General features: G+C 44.7%; 1 protein-coding gene across 4 annotated transcripts in view; it reads left to right on the forward strand.

The window, feature by feature from the left end:
- Positions 1–22,483, forward strand: part of TASP1 (taspase 1) — a 318,253-nt gene that overhangs the window by 251,116 nt on the left and 44,654 nt on the right. For 2 of the 4 annotated variants that reach the window (XR_011466633.1, XR_011466634.1), the window contains exons 14-15: positions 11,103–11,358; positions 11,853–12,898. The exons of 1 other annotated variant lie outside the window; for it this stretch is intronic. Coding sequence is in view for 1 of the 3 variants with exons in the window: in XM_070381968.1 (XP_070238069.1) it covers positions 11,853–11,945 (93 nt within the window). In the remaining 2 variants the exon portion in view is untranslated. Of the gene's footprint in view, positions 1–11,102; positions 11,359–11,852; positions 12,899–22,483 lie in introns of those variants that run through there. One more of the 4 variants, XM_070381968.1, reaches the window with a different exon arrangement.

A 22,483-nucleotide genomic window follows, 5' to 3' on the forward strand; every position in this document is an offset into this window, starting at 1 on the left:
TTCTCCAGTGGATCTTCCCGACCCAGGAATCAAACTGGGGTCTCCTGAATTGCAGGCAGATTCTTTACCAGCTGAGATATCAGGGAAGTATAGATATGGTAAGGAACAGGACACATGAGGCAGAAATGGTGTTGGTCATGAAATGCCGGTGAGTGGCCAGTGTAACCCTTCTTGAAAAGGCAGCTTTGAGTACAGATCTGGCAGAAGTGAGCAAGGGAGCCACTTGGGCACTGCGGGGAAGAGCTTTCCGGGTAGTGAGAACCGCACGTGCAGTGACCTCGAGGCAGCACTGTGCTGTGTGGTTGAGGAGCAGCAAGGAGGCAAGTGGACACAGAGAGGAGGAGCCAAGGGACGCGCAGGAGGGTTTCAGCTCAGAGAACAAATGCAGCCTGCAACGTGTGGGCATTGTTGCATTTAGTCTGTATCTGTTATGCACTGAATTCTGTCCCCACCAGATTCTTATCTGAAAGCTCTACCCCGCACTGCGATTATATATGGAGACAGGGCCTTTAAAGAAGTGATTAAGCTCAAACAAAGTTTTAAGGATGGGGCCCTAATCCAACAGGATGTCTTCCTAAGAAGCACAAATACCAGAGATTTGCACACACACAGAACAGGCCAGGTGACGATGCTGAGAGAAGACAGCTCCTTGTGAGCCACGCAGAGAGGCCTCGGAGGAAACCTGCCCTACTGACACCTGGATCTTGGGCTTCCAGCCTTCAGAACTGTAGGAAAATAATTTTGTTTCAGAAGCCCTGGCAGACTAATACGCTGTCCTCACCCTCAGTTATCTATATGAAGAGAACATTCTGCTAAACAGTAAAACTGATCTTGAGCAAACTTTACTAGGTTAACTGACAACAATATTCATTTTGTGTCAGCCCCAAAGGAGCTAACTCATTCTGCAGGTCCCATCTTTGACCTAAAACAGGTGAACCTAAAAGTTAGTCATCCGAAACTCAACTATCAAGTCAGTCCAGCCAGTCTTATTCTTGTTGACAGTTCAAAAGCAGCTCTTAAAGTTCTCCGATTTTTTCTTTTCTAACATAGAAGAGTTGACCTTTGGCTGGTGTGAATAGAGAAAATGCTGTTCCTTCTATTTCCCTCCCTTTTCCCCCACCCAAAGCCATCCTCCCTCTATAATCTCTTTCTGTAATTTCTTTAACAAAACTGCCTTCTTAAATTCACAGACATGATGAGGAGGAGGTATTTGGCTGCTTGTGGAGGTTTATTATTCTGAACCCTGAAAAGGAAGTGAAAGAATCTAGTGTTTATCCTCCCTTTCTTATATGCACTTTGTTTTAGAATACTAAAAGTTGAGAAAGTTCTTTACAGAAGAATTCCAGCTATTTCTGTATTGACAGTAACAGAATCAGGAAACCACCTGTTAGTAACTCTCAAAATAACGGGGCCTAGGCAGTGATTAGGAGAAGGCGATGGCACCCCACTCCAGTACTCTTGCCTGGAAAATCCCATGGATGGAGGAGCCTGGTAGGCTGCAGTCCATGGGGTCGAGAAGAGTTGGACACGACTGAGCGACTTCACTTTCACTTTTCACTTTCATGCATTGGAGAAGGAAATGGCAACCCACTCCAGTGTTCTTGCCTGGGGAATCCCGGGGACGGGGGAGCCTGATGGGCTGCCGTCTATGGGGTCGCACAGAGTCGGACACGACTGAAGTGACTTAGCAGCAGCAGCAGCAGCAGCAGGCAGTGATTATTAGTGGCTACTCAGACAGGTTAAGCAATGGACTCACTGCTGAAGCACATAGAAGTCAATGCTATGGCATCAGCTTCTGAGAAAAGAAAAGCTTGTTGCAAGGTCGACAGGCAAGGGGCCAGAAAACATGGTTTAAGTTTGTCCCCCCATCTGGGGTTTGGTCACACTTTTATTAGGGAGGGGAGGAGGTTGGTGTGCAGAAGCCCTGGTTGGGCAGGTTGTGATCAGAGGGCTCTGGGGCCTGGCCGTTCGTGGTAGGGTGTGGGAGGGGGGCTTCAGCACTGGATCTTCCTGGACGGCAGACCCTCTGCTTCTCAGAGGGCTCTAGAGTTCACCAGGTTGGGTCCTTTGGATGGAATCGGGAAGGGGGGACAACTTTGGTTCCAAGTTGTCTTGAGATCAAAAATCTCCTGCATGCTTCTGCTGCATGACTTGAGGTTTCATTCTGTTGTCCCTGGAAAATAACTCAGTATCTTGTTAGAAACAGGACAGGGCCAGTTTGGGGCAAAGGTTGAAGGGAGAGCCGTATGATGGAAGGATGAGGCTGCCACTGTCTGGCCCCAGTGGACAGTAGTAACCTGCTGACAGCCACAGACGTTCGGGCCACCTGAGCACACGCCAGAGGCAGAACACGGCGGAAAACTACGGCCAGGAATGCCCTTCTAAAGCAGGTAGCTGTGACTTTACTCTAGTGAGGAAATGCAAGGGTTGCCCAGGTTTTCAAGAATAGCTAGAAATTAAGATGCTTGTGTGTAAGTTCCCTATTTTAAAATATTTTCTATTAAGTTTTGAAAAGTTGGAAATACCACGTGGCTCAAACCAGACACATGAGTCAGCTCTCCTTTCTGCAGGCTCCAGACATCATTTTTGTGTCCCACTGCTGTCCTGTCCAGTGCCGTGGCCTCTGGAGAGTCTGCCCCACCTCCTTGGTCCACATCCAGCCTCTCTCTCGACCTCCTGCGGTGCTTGTGGCAGGATATCTGTGATACTGTGATTTATTGTAAAAAGTACATATTTGTTCTTCCTCCATGGCTCCTGACTCACAGCTCTACAAACCCTTGGAACTTCTAAGTGAAAAAAGCGACAGGAGTATCTTTTGTTATATATAATATTTGACCTTTAGTCTTCAGTCTCACTTCAGAGACATAAAGCTGAAATGAGTATCGTTATTAGTAGCAAGACCCTTTCAACCACACCTGAGTTTATTTTAATAAACTGTTGGAAAAAGGTGACTTTTGGAAAACCCCAAGATGACCTAAGGCTGGGGTCTAGTTACCAGGGGAACCAACCATATGGGTAGAGAGTTGGAAATTTCAGCCCCACCCCCTGACCTATGGGGAGGGGAGAGGAGCTGGAGGTTGACTTCAGTCACCAGTGACCAATAATTCAATTAATCATACCTATATAATGATGCCTCTGTAAAAATCCCAGAATTACAAGGTTCCGAGGGCTTCTGAGAATATGAATGTGAAGATTTGGGGAGACTGGTGTCTTTCGAGAAGGCATGGGGGCTCCCAGCCTCTGCCTGCCTTCCTTAGGCAGGCATCTCTTTTATCTGGCTGTTTCTGAATTATGTCCTTTTGCAATAATGTAAACGATTTTCCTGAATTTTGTCAGCTGCTCTAGCAAATTAATCAAACCCGAGGATAGGGCGGTGGGAATCTCCTACTTACAGCCGATTTATAGCTGGGGGCCAGAAATGCAGGTGACAATCTGGACCTGGTATTGGCGTCTGGACTTGCGGGGAGGCAGTCTTGTGTGACTGAATTCTTACCCACGGGGACTGACTGTCTCCTGGTAGACAGTGTCAGGATTGAGACAATAGCCACAGTTTGCATGTGTGCTACGTCACTTCAGGTGTGTCCAACTCTTTGCGACCCTATGGACTGTTGCCCACCAGGCTCTGGCAAGAATACTGGAGTGGGTGGCCGCGCCCTCCTCCAGGGGATCTTCCCAACACAGGAATTGAACCTGTGTCTTTTACATCTTCTGCATTGGCAGACAGATTCTTTACCACTCTCGCCACCTGAAAGTGAAAGTCACTCAGTCGTGTCTGACTCTTTGTAACCCCATGGACTATACAGTCCATGAAATTCTCCAGGCCATAATACTGGAGTGGGTAGCCTTTCCCTCTCCAGGGGATCTTCACAACCCAGGGATTGAACCCAGGTATCCTGCAATGCAGGCGGATTCTTTACCAGCTGAGTTACAAGGGAAGCCCAAGAATACTGGAATGGATAGCCTATCTCTTCTCCAGCAGATCTTCTTGACCCAGGAACTGAAGTGGGGTCTCCTGCATTGCAGGCATATTCTTTACAAACTTAGCTATCAGAGAAGCCCCTCGTCACCTAGGAAGCCCCCAATATCCTCAGACTTGAATTAATTGCTTGCTGGTGTTGGAAAATGCACATTGGAGTATTGTAAACCCTTTTCCAGTATTCTATCACTTTGGTTTCCTCTGTAGCACCCGAGCATGTTAAGCTGATTGTTTTTGAGCCTTAGAAGATTAGTGATACAGCAGACTGGTATATAACAAAGCCCTTCAGTTCAGTTCAGTTCAGTCTAGTCGCTCAGTCATGTCCGACTCTTTGCGACCCCATGAACTGCAGCACACGGGGTCACACAGAGTCAGACACGACTGAAGTGACTTAGCAGCAGCAGGCCTCCCTGTCCATCACCAACTCCCGGAGTTCACTCAGACTCAGTCCATTGAGTCAGTGATGCCATCCAGCCATCTCATCCTCTGTTGTCCCCTTTTCCTCCTGCCTCCAATCCCTCCCAGCATCAGAGTCTTTTCCAGTGAGTCAACTTCTTCACATGAGGCGGCCAAAGTACTGGAGTTTCAGCTTTAGCATCATTCCTTCCAAAGAAATCTCAGGGCTGATCTCCTTCAGAATGGACTGGTTGGATCTCCTTGCAGTCCAAGGGACTCTCAAGAGTCTTCTCCAACACCACAGTTCAAAAGCATCAGTTCTTCAGCACTCACTCACTCACTCTTTCTTCACAGTCCAACTCTCACATCCATACCACTGGAAAAACTGTAGCCTTGAATAGACAGACCTTTGTTGGCAAAGTAATGTCTGTGCTTTTCAATACGCTATCTAGGTTGGTCATAACTTTCCTTCCAAGGAGTAAGTGTCTTTTAATTTCTTGGCTGCAGTCACTATCTGCAGTGATTTTGGAGCCCCAAAAAATAAAGTCTGACACTGTTTCCACTGTTTCCCTATCTATTTCTCATGAAGTGATGGGACCAGATGCCATGATCTTCGTTTTCTGAATGTTGAGCTTTAAGCCAACTTTTTCACTCTCCTCTTTCACTCTCATCAAGAGGCTTTTTAGTTCCTTTTCACTTTCTGCCATAAGGGTGGTATCATCTGCATATCTGAGGTTATTGATATTTCTTCCAGCAGTCTTGATTCCAGCTTGTGCTTCTTCCAGCCCAGCGTTTTCATGATGTACTCTGCATAGAAGTTAAATAAGCAGGGTGACAATATACAGCCTTGCTGCTGCTGCTAAGTCACTTCAGTCATGTCCAAGTCTGTGCAGCCCCATAGACAGCAGCCCACCAGGCTCCCCCATCCCTGGGATTCTCCAGGCAAGAACACTGGAGTGGGTTGCCATTTTCTTCTCCAATGCATGAAAGTGAAAAGTGAAAGTGAAGTCGCTCAGTCGTGTCTGACTCTTAGCAACTCTGTTGGCTGCAGCCTACCAGGGTCCTCTGTCCATGGGATTTTCCAGGCAAGAGTACTGGAGTGGGTTGCCATACAGCCTTGAGTAGTTAGTAAATACTCAGCAATTTTTAATTGTTGTATCAGTGACAGCAAAACAGCAGCATCAGAATATTGGCCAAACAGTGTCCATTTTCTTCAGTGTTACCTTTTAGCATGCAGCTAATTTTTCATGAAAATATCTCATCCTATTTTTAAAGAATATCAAACATTTCAAATAGAATTTCCTAATTCTGGGATGTCAAACAATCCGTCAGATTGTCCTGCATGATGCTTTGTGTCTGACAGTGCTGTGTGTGTTTGAATAATAAGAATCTAACAGTTACTGGCGTGTGCTCTCATTGCATCAGTGTCTCGTACCGTCCTTGTCAACCTGATGACAATGTTACTATCCCCATTTTAGAGGTGGGCGCCCAAGAAGTTAAGTAACCAGCAGAAGTTACACAGCACATAAGTGCCGAAGCCTGGCTAGAATCATTGTTGGTTACGATAGCTCCAGCTGCTATAACAAGAAACCCCAGAATATAGATGTATAATTGTTTACACACAGTGAGAAGCGTGTTTCTCACTCACATAAAATACAGTTTGGAGTTTCTGATTAGCAGAGGGCTCTCTTCCAAAGTATGATTCGGGGTCCCAGGTTCCTCCCCTCACATAGGCCTCAGGTCATCAGAGAAAGCACAGGAGAACGGTTTATAAGATTGATGAAGCCTGGTGGGTTTGTAAGCCTGACTGCAATCATGAGCCACACATGAGGTCCCTGCAAAAGAAGGCTGGGAAGTGTGGTCCAGCGCTGTGTCCAGGAAGAAGCGTAGCCCGGAAGCCAAGGTGCTCTGGATTCCTAGTCAGTGATTGATGAAAAAAGCTTGTTTTTGTTTTCTTAAAAAAACAGAAACCAAACTCTCAGAATTATGAAACCAATGTAAAACATTTCCAAGAGCTTTATTTTTTTTTAGCTATTAATGCGTCTGTCTATATTTTATTTTCCTGACCCCCACCAAAGGAGGACAATAATCTTCTTCCCTTGACTGTTGTGGCAGGTCTCAAACAACTCTCTGGCGAGTGGAAAGATGGATTAAAATATAACCACTAAATAAAGACTTTGAGACTTTCAAAATTAAATTGTGTGCTTGTAGTTTTCCTGGAAACCACAAAAAAGCAGTCACTAAGGTGGTCTTAAAAGATTTAAAGACATGAGTATGAATGATAGGAAGTCTCAGCTACTACTTAGATTGTGATTAGGACATCAAACAATTATATAATTTCTGTATTATATTTTTCTTTTTCTCATTTTGAAGTCTTCAGGCTAAATATGTTATTATACAATGCTTTTGGTTTTAATAGAAAAAAAAATACAAACCTAAGATTAATGGCTTTGACTAGACAGTTTAATTTATAAAGTGACAGTTCTTCTAGGAGTGTTAACCTCAAGGATCTGTCTGGCCATTTAAGGGAATTATTAAGAAAGCAGAGAATTCTAACTCCAAGGCCGCTGGGTTCCATTGGTGTGGAGACATCAGCATCTTCGGAATCTAAGGTTCTATCTCCATTCTAACACCATAATCACTTGCAAAGTGGGGAAATGGAACCAGTCCATGCTTCTTTAAAAATCTATTTAAAAACAGTCTTCACTGTAACAAATTAGTGTGATTGACTTTTGAACCAAATAGGTTACATGAGTGAAAACGCTTGAGATTCTTTGTACATAAACAGAGCCCCGAAGGGTATGTTCTAGTCACTTCTCCACTCAGTGAACATTTCTAGAATATGCTTGTGTCAGACCCTCTGACAAGTGCAGGGAACGTAGAGGAGTGTGTGCAAGACGAACTCTTGCCTTCACTGGGCTTTCAACTACAGAGACTCAAAAATTCCAAGCAAACAAAACCTGAACAGTTGCATCGAAAACCATGAAACGCTCAGCTGGGAGCTGTAGGAGCGAGAAGAAGAGCTGCTAGACTGAGGGGAGGGTCCGGTAAAGGTGCTCTTTCCTGGAGAAAACTGAAGCGGCCATGAGTCACGGAATCCTGCTTAGAGCGCTGTGTGAGTGGGGCGTTCCCAGGGAACGGAGGGAGAAGACCCAAAACGCTGCAGCTTTGGCATCTGCGGTGTTCACGTGTTATTTCTCGTAATTCTGAATTCCAGTACAGTACTTTGCTACTTTGGTTTTAAAGATACCATGTTAAGTTCTTATACTTGTAGGACACGCTCGAGTCTGCACAGTCCTTATACACTCAGTGTAAAATACTTCACTGCACTTTAAAATGCTGACATGCAGGTTCATTGTAGACAGTGGTCTATTTTTAGGCTCGAGGAATTCAAACCCACTTCTCCAGAAGAACTTTTAGAGATAAACACTCATATAAAATATTCTCTTAAACAGCCCCACTGTTTATAATATGATTTGATGCTCTGTTGAAATCTCCACAGAAAGCATCAAGTACATCTTGGTTCAAACTTTTCCAGGCCAAGGTCATATTTTCTGATGAGTTTGAAGATCATGTTGATGGATGAAACTGGTGAAGTGTTGACATACATTTGGACGATTAATCATTTTATTCCTCTCAACACCAAAATCATGCCCAGTGTGTTTTGTAATTGACTCAGTGATAATTTAGGGAAGAGATAATCCTGAAAAGTTAATCTTAACAACTTGTTTGTCTGAGTGAGCATTTCTCTGTTAGGCAAACAGCTCAATTTATACAAATCTCAATGTATTTTTTGAAGTATTTTGCCCATGTACCATTAATAAATATCTGAAGACCATTGTCATCTTTTCAAATTCTTTTTTATCTTCCTTCCTAACTCTCCTTGATACTTTGTGGTTTAGCTCAGTTTATTTAGATGTTTTTCTGTCGTAAACTTGGTGGGGTTGGGAGTGTTAGAAGTGAGTTTGAATTGGCCATTTGTGTTTTTGTAGATCTCAAGGGATTGTTATCAAGTTCCCTGGCCTCCTGGTTTCTTCCTTCTAATTCTGGGTCTTTTTCATGCTCAAAAGAAAATCATTTGCTTTAAGACAGACATCACCCTGGTCAAGTTACAGGCTGTCTGCTTGGACACACGGTCACTCTGATCTTTTAAAAATTAATTTATTCTCTGTTACCTCTGGTGCCTGGACTGCCAGGAAGTCTCACTGGGTTCTCTCTGTATCTCCAGGAAATGTGAGGATAAATTTTCCTCTGGACTTCTCTTTTAGGGACAGATATCTTAAGTAATGTGATTGGAAATTTTCAACCTATTTGTGAACAGTTCAGTTCAGTTCAGTCACTCAGTCATGTCTTTGCGACCCCATGAATCACAGCACGCCAGGCCTCCCTGTCCATCACCAACTCCCGAAGTTCACTCAAACTCACGTCCATCCAGTCAGTGATGCCATCCAGCCATCTCATCCTCTGTCGTCCCCTTCTCCTCCTGCCCCCAATCCCTCCCAGCATCAGAGTCTTTTCCAATGAGTCAACTCTTCGCATGAGGTGGCCAAAGTACTGGAGTTTCATCTTTAGCATCATTCCTTCCAGTGAACACCCAGGACGGATCTCCTTTAGAATGGACTGGTTGGAGCTCCATGTAGTCCAAGGGACTCTCAAGAGTCTTCTCCAACACCATGGTTCAAAAGCATCAATTCTTCAGTGCTCAGCTGTCTTCACAGTCCAACTCTCACATCCATACATGACTACTGGAAAAACCATAGCCTTGACTAGACAAACCTTTGTTGGCAAAGTAATGTCTCTGCTTTTGAATATGCTATCTAGGTTGGTCATAACTTTCCTTCCAAGGAGTAAGCATCTTTTAATTTCATGGATGTGGTGTTAATGTTTCTCCTTTGGGGTCTGCACTGTGGATTCATTCCAGCTAACCCCTTCTTTTAATGCCATCTTATAGAATACAGTTCTAGACTAGGAAGAAAATTGTCATTTCTGCTTTCTTCTTTTGTTAAAATTATGCTAAAATATATATAACATTCATAGGGCTGCAAAGAGTTGGACATGACTGAAGCGACTGAGCACGTGCACACGTGCGCACACAGCATAAGAGTTACCACGGTAACCATTTCAGGTGTGCTTTGCAGTGGCACTTAGTACATTTACCTTGTTGTACAACCGTCACCCCCCTCCATCTCCAGAACTTTTCACCTTCTCCAACTGAAACTCTGTGCCCATTAAGTAATGACTCCCTAATTCTGCCTCCCTCCAGCCCCTGGCAACCACCTTCTTGCTTCCCATCTCTGCATTTTGACTTCTAGGTGCCTCATGCAAGTGGAATCATGCAATATTTGTCCTTTTGTGTCTGGCTTATTTCACTGAGCTTAGTGTCTTCAGAGCTGACCCATGCTGTGCCATGTGTCAGAATGTCAACTCTTTTTAAAGCTGAAAATTCCATTGTATGTGCAGACCATGTTTTGCTCATTGATATCTTGATGAACATTGGGTTGCTTGCTTCTATGTTTAGGCTTTTGTGAATAAAGCTGCTATGAGCCTTGTGTACAAATATCTGAGTCCCTGCTTTTACTTGTTTTGGGTATATACTGTGATGTGGAATTGTTAGATCATATGGTAATTCTGTGTTTAATTTATTGAGGAACTACTGTATAGTTTTCCATCTTCTTGATCCCTCTTGTAATCACGTGACCATTTCCTGGCTGAAGAGGGTGATAAGGGATGAAGGGGCTTAAGGGGCTTCTGCTCTCTTAGGGATTGTCTTTGGTTAGACTGTTCTTTTTAATTGATGAATGATGCCTGAGGAAAAAATTCTTTGGCTTCATGCTAATGAATTCCTTAAAGAATAAAAGGCCCCACAACACGGAGCCCTGGGAATTGTGGGTTTGAGCCTTAGGTGGCTGGATGTGATGAGGGCTGCTGGGTAGCAGACTCAAACGACACGTTGTCTTCAAACTCCTCCCTTGAGGTTAATGAGACATCACAAGAAACAGCGATCCACGAGTGTGTCTTACTGTGGACTTTCCAGTATAATACATCCGTACGTATTAGATACCCCCAGGTATGACCCTCAGATGCAAGCAGTAATGAGGCCAGACTCTGGGACATGGTGCCAGAGGCATGGGTCTGGCGGGTGAGCTCAGTGATACCCCCCTCCCAGGAGATGGCACAGGGCCTGCTGTGCCCAGAGCTAACAGACCTCTGTCCTGCAGGTTACAGGTGGCTTCCTGCCTTGCATACAGAAACACTAGATACCCAGAGAACATTTTCTATTTTCCAGAACTTTCCAAATTGCTGACTATGTCAGTTGCTCTCATAGGAGTTGTGCAATGATACCTAAGAATTAAAATCAGTTAGCCTCCGTGTTGTTCCAGCTAACGCACGTGCTTGCGTCATCTTTGGTTGCGCAAGAGGATGTCACCCCTGCCCCAGGCTTGGCCACCTCCCCCGCTGCATCCAGCGACTGCACTCTGGGACTTGAGCTCCCCTCTGTTCAGTCCTTAGGAAAAGCAGAATCAGAGAGGATTATCTGAAGGATATACAATCCCTCTGTTCTTCTTAGAAACTCCGACATTTATCTATCCCTGGATTAAGAGAGATCATCAAAAAAAAAAAAAAAGGAATTCCTGGCTGACCCCTCATGGAAGAAATTTGCCTGCTGATTTGCGTGATGCTGTAATACACAGCTGTAATACACAGCCTTACAAAGCCCCTTGTTCTCCAGATGCTGTCTTCACCCGCCCGCTGTACGCGGTACCTGCTGCGGGTAAAGCCCTGCAAGAGGAGTGGCTCCCTGGACTCCATGCCAGGAAGTGTTCTTCTTTGAGCAGTTGGTCTGTGTGATCCCATTCTACTGCACGGACCCCTGTCTGCTCGTTGCCCCCGGGAAGCTGGGAGACCAGGCAGCCCTCTGCCTCCAGCATGGGGGCAGAGCTCAGGCTCGATTTTGTGTGAAGTCATGCCTGTCTTTAACTTATTTTGTAAGTTCTTCTTTTTCTTTTTTTCATTCCCTCACTGAGGCGAGGTTGAGTGGTCTGATTTTTGTAAGCTGCTTAACTCTTTTAAGAAGTAAACTGAGGGGATAAATATGAATCAGGTGTCCTCACTTTTGAATGTTTAGAGGACAAGATGTGTATCAATTGCCAGTTTCAGGTAACTGGAATATGCTCAGTATAGCTGGCCTGAAAACCATTCTTGTTCTGAGTATGACTAAACCCTAGGCTCCGTGCTGTCCTGATCTCGGAATCCTCCCCCTGCCAGTGCTGTGCTTGGCATGTAGTAGGTGTTCAGTTAACATCCCCTAAGATTTGAACAAACAGGATCTGTCTGCCCCTGAGTTACCCACGAGCACAGCCTGGAGATTCTGAGAAGCAAAGAGAAGCTAAGATTCTCTGGTGTTTTCTACCCCTTCGTCGCACGTGGAGGGGAGGAAACACAGCTGGCGCCTCTAACGGTCTTCGTCTCCCCTCCGCAGACTCATATTTCCAGACTCCCTCCTGGCGCGGTGGCCGGACAATCCGTGGCGATTGAAGGAGGCGTCTGCCGCCTGGAGAGCCCGGTGAGCTGAGCCTTCCAGCGGAACCCGGAGCGTCGAGGGCATCGCCGAACCCGGGCTCCACGGGGTTCTAACGGAAGTTGGATGTTTAACCTTCCTCGTTTCATAACTTCTGTCGCAGCCTCGTGCGTCCCTCGCGCATCCCTCGCGACACTAGTGCTGCTGTAGTTAGTGCTTGGCAACACGCGGGTCTTGGGCGGGGGAGCGGGATGCGGTGTGTGTGAGTGTGTGTGTGCGCGTGTGCTCGCTTCTTCAATGAATTAGAAACTCCTCCTTATTATGTAACCTCAGACCAGGAATGATTAAATCATCTTCCCAAAATGCGTGCTTTAACTGTTTACAGGTAAAACCTAAAGTTGCAGGAAGTGGTTGATTTCACAAAGCAGTACCGACTGTGTTGATGTAACATGTAATGTGTCTGAAACTGCAGAGTAAATCTACTTGTTGCAATGATGGACAGTGGCCGTGCTCCTGATAACAGTGCTAGTAACAAAGTATTTTTATTTGTTAGCCAGTTTAAGTGGATCCTGTGGTGACTTAAACTGTTGTTCTCATCCCTCATATGGGGCATTTTTCTTTAACAAAGAATGGTTTCAGTGAAACAATCTAGCAGAGAATTAAGGTCAGAACCTTTTTAAATAATAGTCTTATTGATAAAGTTTGTACTTCCTTCCTCAAGCTTTTCTAAGCTTAAATCCTGCATAGTTTCGAGCTGTGTGTACTGTATTATGAAAGAATATGTAAAGAGAACATACAGTAATGCAGTCCTTAATCTGTGTATAATGGAATGTTATTTACAATGTAACACTGTAAATAAGAAAGCAAAATTTATGGGAAAATTCAATATTATCTTTGTTTCTTGTTTAAATATATTTTTAAGATAAAAGGCACAAAAATAAAAGAAGCATATTGCTGGATATAGTGTGTGATTCTCCTCTGACTAATAAATTATCTTTTGAATCCTAGAGTGGAGAGTTGTTTTTTATTTTGTTTGTAAAAAGTTACTTTTTCCAGAAATCATACCTGTATGCCTCTAGCTGTGCTTCTTATTGTTCAAAATCCAGTTTTATCTCTGTTATTAGACTGGACACCAGCAAGATGAAAGATGAACTTAGTGCATGATTGTGTGGTCAGTGTAGAAGTCCCTAAAATTTCCACTGTAATTTGATTAAAAAAAAATAATGAAGGAAAGGAATAGGAACACTTTGCTTTGAGAAATGGCAATGGCAGCTGAAAAGTCAATGGTTTCAGTTGATAAATTGCTTCTAAATGTTATATTTAGTGATTCTGGAGCCACATAAGAAAACCAAGACTTTCCTTTTGATTTTACATGTAAGAGGTAACTATCAAGAAGATACTAAAGATAGACGTGCTGGGGAGGAAGTTCCCACCATATAATCATGGCTCTGGGCGGTAACTGATAAAGCCCCAGATGAAATTATACACTTGACATCGATGTATGGCCAAATTATAAAGGAAGGACAACCAAAATGGAGTGGGTGTAAATATGAATGATTTGGGAGTTGCTGACTTATATCCTTCATACAAGCAATTACGTTTGTCTCATTGTGTCCTTGTAGACAGGTCGGTGCCGTGGTATCTGTTTCTCATTCTTAATGAGGCCAAGAACTTCGTAAGAGATCGGCTGGCTGGTAGGGAGCCTTTGGCTTCAAAAGCTTTCAAAGACCTGTTACCTGTTGGCAGGGTTTTTTTCAGGAACTGGATTGGATCACATAAAACTATCAGGACACTTTGGAATCTGAAAATCATCTGACCTATTTCACCAGGAATGCCATTTCTTTCATCTCCTTTTGACTTTATCCCATTCACATTTGAAAGTTTGGGCTTGTTAAACACCATTTTTATGAAGAGTTTAAAAACTGGTCAGTATAAAAGGGCACAGCCCCTTCAAAAACAGTCCATTAAGAATGTTTTTCTAGTTGTTGGTTTTTTTAATATAAGGACTGTTGTGAAACCAAGAAGGGGAAAAATGACACTTAAGGATCATGGAGGCAAAAAGTAATGGGGGTAGTATAAGTGCCTTGATTATAAGATCAGATATTGAAGAAAAGATAGTGGAACGAGAAGAAGACTCTGACAGATATAAGATCAACATCGTTTCGCTCAAAAGCAGGAAAGGTAGAAAGGAACAAGAATATAACCTCATTCCCAAGTTTGGCCTCTGTCACCAAGACTCTGAAGCTGTGTTTAAAGGTGCCCACTTTTAATGTGGATGATCCTGTTTTCTGTTTCTTTTTAAGGCCTGGGCATTTGATGTCTGGTTCTCTTGGACATAGCCATCCCTGTGATCCTCTCTGAGTTTAGAAACGGGGATTTCTTCTGACCTTGGCAAGGAGGCAGAGGGTGTGCACTGTATCCTGAGGAGTCCTTGTGTGGACCTATGGCGTGGAAGTCTTGTCTGGACTCTGTCCTCGCTTGTCACCTCTGCCAGCTCTCTCTGTTTCCTGTGTGTGTGCCTGCGGTGGGTACTTTCTCATCCTCTAACTGCCTTTTCTAAATGTGCACTTGAACTCAGATACCAATGTCTGTTAGAACTGTGTGAGTGAACTCCGGGAGTTGGTGATGGACAGGGAGGCCTGGCGTGCTGCGATTCATGGGGTCACAAAGAGTCGGACACGACTGAGCGACTGAACTGAACTGAACTGATTAAGTATACATAAACAAGTCATCAGTACTAGTCTGAGATGCTTGTCTGTGAGCAAAATGGATGTGTTTTAGTTTATTGACGTGGGGACATCTCTTGGTTGCTCAGAAGCCTTTTGTCATCTGGCCCCATGTTTGGGAGTGGTGATGTTCATTCCGGGTACCTGAGATGAGCAAGATTACTCTGTTGCAACAGATGGAGGGTGTGAGAGAGGGGAGCAGGGAGTGAAGAAGGGAAGATTTAGAAAAGTGCTAGAATTATTAATTATTGTGAAATTTTAAAAAAATCTGATCATTGTTACAAAAGCGATCTATGCTTACTATAATAAAAATAAAAGCAAGAAAAAAATTAATTCATAACCCCATTTCCCTAGAGACAACGGTTTTTAACACTTTAGCTTGTATCCTTTAGTTTCTATTCTTAAAGATTCTTCTTATGCATGAATTTTCTGTGCTTTTAACACACAAGTCAGATTATATTGAACCCCTAAATGGAGTTATATAGCCTTCAGTTTTCACTTAATAATATTATGGAAAGCTGTCCAAACCTGTAGGGTTACATATACCTCATTACCCACTTCCCCTCCCACAAGGCTGATTTGGCCAATTCACATAGGTATATGAATACATATATTTTATATGAAAACTGTTATAAACTCTTCAGAGTACTGACCTCTATTTTCAGCACCTATTCTTGGAAACCATTATATATAAAGATACAATCTGAAAAAGTATTATAAAATATTAGCTAAAAAGGTATTATTTTCCCTTATAGATTATTATAAAATATTGAGTATAGTTCTATGCTGTATAGTAGGTCCTTGTTGGTTATCTGTTTTTTATATAGTGTATCAGTTAATCCCAAGCTCCTAATGTATCCCTCCTCTTCCTTTTCCCTTTAGTATATAGTTAAATTCTTAAACAATGCCTCCTAACATTAAAAAAATATATATATTTCTTGAGTCAAACCCATCAACTTTCCTCTGACAGGAGCCCTCTAATTGCTCAATAGTGTGAACCCCTCTGTGCCCTGAAGCCCAGTCTTTTTGCCCTACTTAGGGCTGCAGTGGTGGGTCATGGTGGGGTTTGGATTTCCAGAGAGACTGTAGGTGGAAGTCCCCCGCCCCCAAACTGGTCCAAGAAAAGGTTGAACCCAGAAGATGAGCCTTTGTGTGGACGATGACTTCGTTTGCCTTTAGCTGTATTCTGAGGACTGATGCTGAAGCTGAAACTCCAATACTTTGGCCACCTGATTCGAAGAGCTGACTCATTTGACAGACCCCGATGCTGGGGAAGATTGAGAGCAGGAGGGGATGAGATGGATGGCATCACCGACTCAATGGACATGAGTTTGGGTGGACTCCGGGAGTGATGATGGACAGGCAGGCCTGGTGTGCTGCAGTCCATGGGGCCGCAAAGAGTCGGACACAACTGAGTGACCGAACTGAACTGAACTGAAACTCTTCCCCCACAGCTGGATGAGCCGGGGAAGGAGGTGTGGGTGGGCATACCTCTGGGGCTGCAGGTGGGAGTGAGTGAGCAGTGGTGGGCAACAGAAGGTAGTCCTTTCGTATTAATATTTATTCTGGGGTGTTAGAATTCTTAAGCAATACATCGCCTCTCCCCAGCACTTAATTTGGGGGAACTGAACGATGTACCCGCCCAGATATCTGCCATCAGAGCCTCACAGGCTGACCAAGTTGCCCAAGCTGCGTTTCTTATCCCGCCCACCTGGCCCTGAGGTGGACGGCCGCAGAAAGGGTTAACGGGGGAACTGGCAGGGCCCTTGCTCTGAGGCTGCACACTCAGCTTCCAGAAGCCCATCCGCCAAGCCCAGAACGATTCTTCCTGACCAGCTGTGGAAGCCAGAGGGAGAGCGAGCACGGTGGGTGCTCCTTGAGGTGCTGGCGTCCCCGGAGCCCTGAAACCACAGTGGCAACGCTGGAAAAACCAGGCGAGGGTCTCTCTGCCTGAAACTGCCGTCGGGGTTTCGCTGATTGTCAGCAGAGCTTCAGAAGCTGCCAAGAAAAAAAATCTAAACAGTTCCTTTACCGTCTGCTTTGCTATTATGCTGAAGATACAAAGGGTTGCTCCTAAAACGGCCATTCCTGGGCTTGGGAAATCCAGCAGTGTTTAACAGAAGATCTCATTCTTCTACTATATTAAGGGAAATGAATGTTTCTTTTGCATTTAGAAGCAGTAAGATTTGAATCTTTCCATTCAAGATTTCCCCCCAAGCCTGTTAACTAGCTGCCACTCTGTCCAGTTAATGCTCCCACCATTCTTCTGGATGGTCAGACCCAAATCCTTGTTTTTTTTTTTTTTTTTCCATGTTTCACAGCACAGTGAACTGCCCCCAAACCCTAGTAGCTTTGACAATGGCTTTTTTATTTGCTTATAGCTCTGTCAGTGAGACTCAGCCTCTCTCAGTGGCTTTCCAGTGCTTTCACTGGTAGGCATGGTGCTCAGCTGAGCTGAAGGGTAAGACAGGGGCTGGGCTGCGGAGCATCCTTTCTCCATGTAGGCTCAGGGCCTCTCCCTCTGTTCGAGGCTTCTCGACATGGTCCTTTCAGACCATCTCTCCTACAAGATGTGGTGCCTTCAGGTTCCCAGCAGCACAAAAACAGAAGCTGCTGCCTGTGGAATATGGGAATCTTACTTCCCCAACCAAGGGATGAGCCCTTGTCCCCTGCATTAGAAGGTGCATTCTTAACCTCAGGACCGTCAGGGAATTCCCTTGCCGTGCCTTTTTAAGATTAAGTTCAGGACTGGCCCAACATTTGCTACATTTATTGCTTACATCAAGTCCCCTGGCTCAGTCCAGATTCAAGAGGAAGGGGCTGCATAAGGGCATGAATCCAGAGTCAAGATGTACAGGGGCCACTCACCCAACATCCTTGAATCTACTTTCTCTGCTATTTTACAACAAATCCATTAAGAAATTATATTGGCCCTCCTTTTTTAACATTTATTTATTTGGCTGTGCTCAGTTGCTGCATGCAAGATCTTCAATCTTCATTGCAGCGTTCGGGATCTTTTTTAAGCTGTGGCATGCGAATTCTTAATTGCAGCATATGGGATCTGGTTTCCTGACCAGGAATCGAACTCAGGCCCCTTGCCTTGGAAGTGCAGAGTTTTAGCCACTGTTGCTGCTGCTGCTGCTAAGTCGCTTCAGTCGTGTCCTGACTCTGTGCGACCCCATAGACGGCAGCCCACCGGGCTCCCCCATTCCTGGGATTCTCCAGGCAAGAATGCTGGAGTGGGTTGCCATTTCCTTCTCCAATGCATGAAAGTGAAAGTGAAGTCGCTCAGTCGTGTCCGACTCCCAGCGAGCCTACCAGGCTCCTCCATCCATGGGGTTTTCCAGGCAAGAGTACTGGAGTGGGTTGCCATTTAGCCACTAGATCACTAAGAAAGTCCCTCCTGTTGCCGCTCCTTTAAAGTATATCTGGAAGCCAACCACTTCTCACCAGGCCACTGCAGCCATCCAGATCGTCTCTGACCTGGCTCATCACAGCAGGGCCCTGCACTGGCCCCCTGTGTCTGCACTTGTCCCTCAGGTACTTGTCTACCTGGCAGCCAGGTGAAATGCAACCAGGGTGCTCCTCTTCTCAAATCTTTCCAGTACCTCTTGTCCCAGAGCCCTTAGGAGACCCGAGGCTCTGCTCCCTGTCGTTCTCCGGCATGCTGCCTGCCCTTGCTCACTCTGCTCTGACCATCCTGGCCCCCTTGCTGTTCTTGGAGCAGCTTAGATGTGCTCCTATCTCAGAACTTACCCCTCCTTGGAAAACACTTTCCAGATAGATCCGCATGGCTTATTTCTTCCTCAGCTCCTTCAACTCTGTTCAAATATTACCTTCTCAGTGAGCACCCTCCTCATCACATTCCCCCGCAGCCTGCTCCATCATCATCTTGCATTATTTATTTGCCTCTGGCACTCACCACTTTCTACTCTACCATCTAACGGACATCTTTGTTGGTTTAGAGGCCTCCCTCTGTGTGAAAGTAAGCTCCCTGGAAACGGCATCTCTGTGTCACTCACACTATCCCTCCAGCACCTGAGACACTGCCTGGCACATAATAGGTCTTCAGTAAATATTGTTAAATGGGTAAATGAAGGCTCCTCATGGTGACATGGAAGAGCCGGTGTGCAGTGGTGTAGTACTCCCCTAGGAAATCAGCACAAACTTACCAGCTTGAGACAACACGAGATTATCACCCCACAGTCCTGTAAGTCACAAGTCCCTGGCTGGTTCCTTTCTCCGTCTCCTATGGTTCAAAATCAAGATGGCGGCAGGCTGTATTCCTTGTGAGAGGTACCACGGGACAATGTTTTTCCAGCTCTTTCAGGCTATGGGCAGGATTCTGTTCCCTGAGGCTGTAAGAATGAGATTCCCATGTCCCTGCTGGCTGCTGGCTGGGGGTTGTTTTCAGTTTTCACTGACACTCTTGGTTCCTGGCCCCTTTTGTCTGTCTTCAAATCCAGTGACAGCTGGGTTGAGTCCCTCTCATGCTTTGAATCCCTGACTAATCTCCTTTCCAACAGATCTCTTCTGGCTACCGTGAGGAAATGTTCTCCACTTTTAAGAGCTCTTCTGATTTGATTGGGCCCAGCTGAACAAGCCAGGATAATCTCCCCATCTCAAGGTCCATACTGTAATCACATCTGCAAAGTCCCTTTTGCCATGCAAGCAACATGTTACACGTTGTGGGGAGCTGGGTGTCTTTGAGGGCCATTATTCTGCCTTTCAGAAGCATCAATAGTGCAGTGAACTGAGGCAGGAGAACACAGGCTGGCTCTGCCAGGCTAACCTCCTATAGGATCTTGAACAAGTGGCTTAGGTTCTTAGAGGTCACAATTTCCTCCTGTGCTGCTGCTGCTGCTGCTGCTAAGTCGCTTCAGTCATGTCCGACTCTGTACGACCCCATAGACGGCAGCCCATCAGGCTCCCCCATCCCTGGGATTCTCCAGGCAAGAACACTGGAGTGGGTTGCCATTTCCTTCTCCAATGCATGAAAGTGAAAAGTGAAGGTGAAAAGTGAAAGTGAAGTTGCTCAGTCGTGTCCGACTCTAGCGACCCCATGGACTGCAGCCTACCAGGCTCCTCCATCCATGGGATTTTCCAGGCAAGAGTACTGGAGTGGGGTGCCATTGCCTTCTCCGTCCTCCTGTGCTAAACTAAGGTAATTGAATTAAGTTAAAGATCCATAAGAGTTTAGCTTCCTTAAAAATAGTGACTCATTGTTATACAGAGTGAGGTAGGTCAGAAAGAGAAATATTGTATACTGACATGTGTATGTGGAATCCAGAGTGATGGTACTGATGAAATTATTTGCAGGGCAGCAATGGAGATGTGGACATAGATAAAAGACTTATGGGCTATTTGGGGGGAAGGAAGGAGAGGGTGGGATGTATGGAGAGAGTAACATGGAAACATACGTTACCGTTTGCAGAATAGATAGCCAATGGGAATTTGCTGTATGACTCAGGGAGCTCAAACGGGCTCTGTGATAAGCTAGAGGGGTGGGAGGCAGGTTCAAGAGGGAGGTGTACCTATGGATGAGTCATGTTGAGGCTTGACAGAAACCAACACAATACTGTAAAGCAATTATCCTTCAATTGAAAATAAATAAATTAAAAAAAAATAGTGGCTCAGACTCTGCACTCCCAAAGCAGGGGACCTTGATTTGATCCCTGGTTGGGGAACTAGATCCCACATGCTGCGACTAACGGTTCACACATCACAACTAAAGATCTCACACGCTGCGACTAAGACCTGGCACAGTCAGGTAAATGAATGTTTTAAAAAGTTGTGGACCTGTGATGCCACAGTTCCTCCAGCCCCCTTCACACCTTTATACGACCTACTCTGAATACTGTGTTTTGTGTGCTGGTTTATTAAGCAAATGTCTAAAACCTTGGCACACCATATAGAAATAGTCTCAAATATCGATGGTAGAAGTACGTAATACAGCACTTCCAAGGACAATTTGGCAATATGTTGGAAATGGCACATGCATTTGCCCTCTAAGAGAGAAACATACTTCTGGGCATCTATTTTATTGATACACCGGCACACATACCAAAATGACAAGTGTGCAAGGATATTTGTTTAGCATGTTTATAATAGCAGATTATTGGGGATCAGAAGGGCTTTGCAGGTGGTGTTAGTGGGAAAGAATCCACCTGCCAGTGCAGGAGATAGAAGAGACAAGGGTTCAATCCCTGGGTCAGGAAAAAGCCCTTGAAGTAGGAAATGGCAAACTGTATTCTTGCCTGGAAAATTCCATGGACAGAGGAGCTTGGTAGGGTATAGTCCATGGAGTGGCAAAGGAGTTGGACACAATTAAGGGCACACCTTAGCGATAACCCACACTTACGACAAAGGTGTCAGATGAACTACAGTCTATCCATAGAATGGAATAATATTAAGCTGCTGAAAAGGAAGATGCGTTTATCTTTTTGATGATGTGGAAAGATCTTCAGGATATATTAGATGAAAAGGGCAAAGTAAAGATTGGTGTGTATAACTTTCTGTCTTTGGGATAAGGATTAGGACAAAGACTATGTACAAATATCTTCTTGTAGGCATACATAAATTCTGGGAGGATACATAAGGAAAAAAGATGAATACTATCTATAGGGTAACAACTCTAAGGATAATGAGTGGAGTAAATAAGGGACTGGATGAGAGAAAACATGTTAATGTCACTACTCACTTTATATTCTCGGAAGGCCTCTTGCTCTTAGATGTGCTCTTCCATCCCTTAAAGCTGGCCGCCGTGAGGCACTGAAGTGAGGGTTACCATCTGCGATCTGCTCTCATCTAGCTCCCCTGCCCAATTCTTGAGCGGCTGCCCAAATCAGACGCTCTGGTCAAACCAGACTTCTTACCAGAGACAAAGGATTCAGTGTCAGTTACCAAAATCTCGTCCATTGCTTCAGTGTCTCGTCATATTTTCCATGTTTTGCTTTAATTTCACTTGATTCATATTTATAACTAAGGGGCTAGCAGCAGATGATTGATTCCCAAGACATGAAACTCTGTTATTTAAGGCAATGCTGGCTGCAAGATAGATAACCCCCCAAGTCTCAAAGTCTTATTATGATGAAGCTTTCTCACACAGATGAAGTCCAAGTGACAGCTGTCCTCCGACAATGATTCAGGGACTGAGGACCTTCATGCATGGATAGAACAACTAGGCAGAATATCAACATGGAAATAAAAGACTCGAACAGCACTGTATATAATGTGCACCTAGAGACATGTTTAGAATGCTTCACCCAACAGTAGCAGAATACACACTCTCTTAAATGCCCATGAAACATTCTTTAGGTCAGACTTTATGATTGGCCATATGTAGACGGCTGTCTTCTTTCTTCCTCTGTGAATGTGGTGTCCTAAGCTCCTCCCACATGACGTCATTTTACCTTAATCAACTCTTTAAAGGCCATATCTCCAAAATGGTCACTTTCTGAGGTACTGGGGTAAAGGCTTCAACATATGAATGAATGTTGTGGGGAACAAGTCAACCTATGCGAAGTGAAAAAAAAAAAGTGAAGGGGTTAGTTACTCAGTCATGTCCAACTCCTTGCAACCCCGTGTAGCCCACCAGGCTCCTCTGTCCATGGGATTCTCAAGGCAAGAATATTGAAGTGGGTGGCCATTCCCTTCTCCAGAGAACCTTCCTGACCCAGGGATCAAACCCAGTCTCCTGCATTGCAGGTGGATTCTTTACCATCTGAGGCACCACAGAAGTCCCTAATTCAACACAAAAGATTTTATAAATAAACATTTGCTAGTTTTAATGAGGACCCCTTGTAAAGGAAACAAAAATTCATAGTTCCCAAGTGTTAACATAAGTTATTTAAAAATAATGCCACT

This window comes from Bos mutus, chromosome 13 (genome assembly GCF_027580195.1).
Source record: "Bos mutus isolate GX-2022 chromosome 13, NWIPB_WYAK_1.1, whole genome shotgun sequence".
Taxonomy (NCBI): domain Eukaryota; kingdom Metazoa; phylum Chordata; class Mammalia; order Artiodactyla; family Bovidae; genus Bos; species Bos mutus.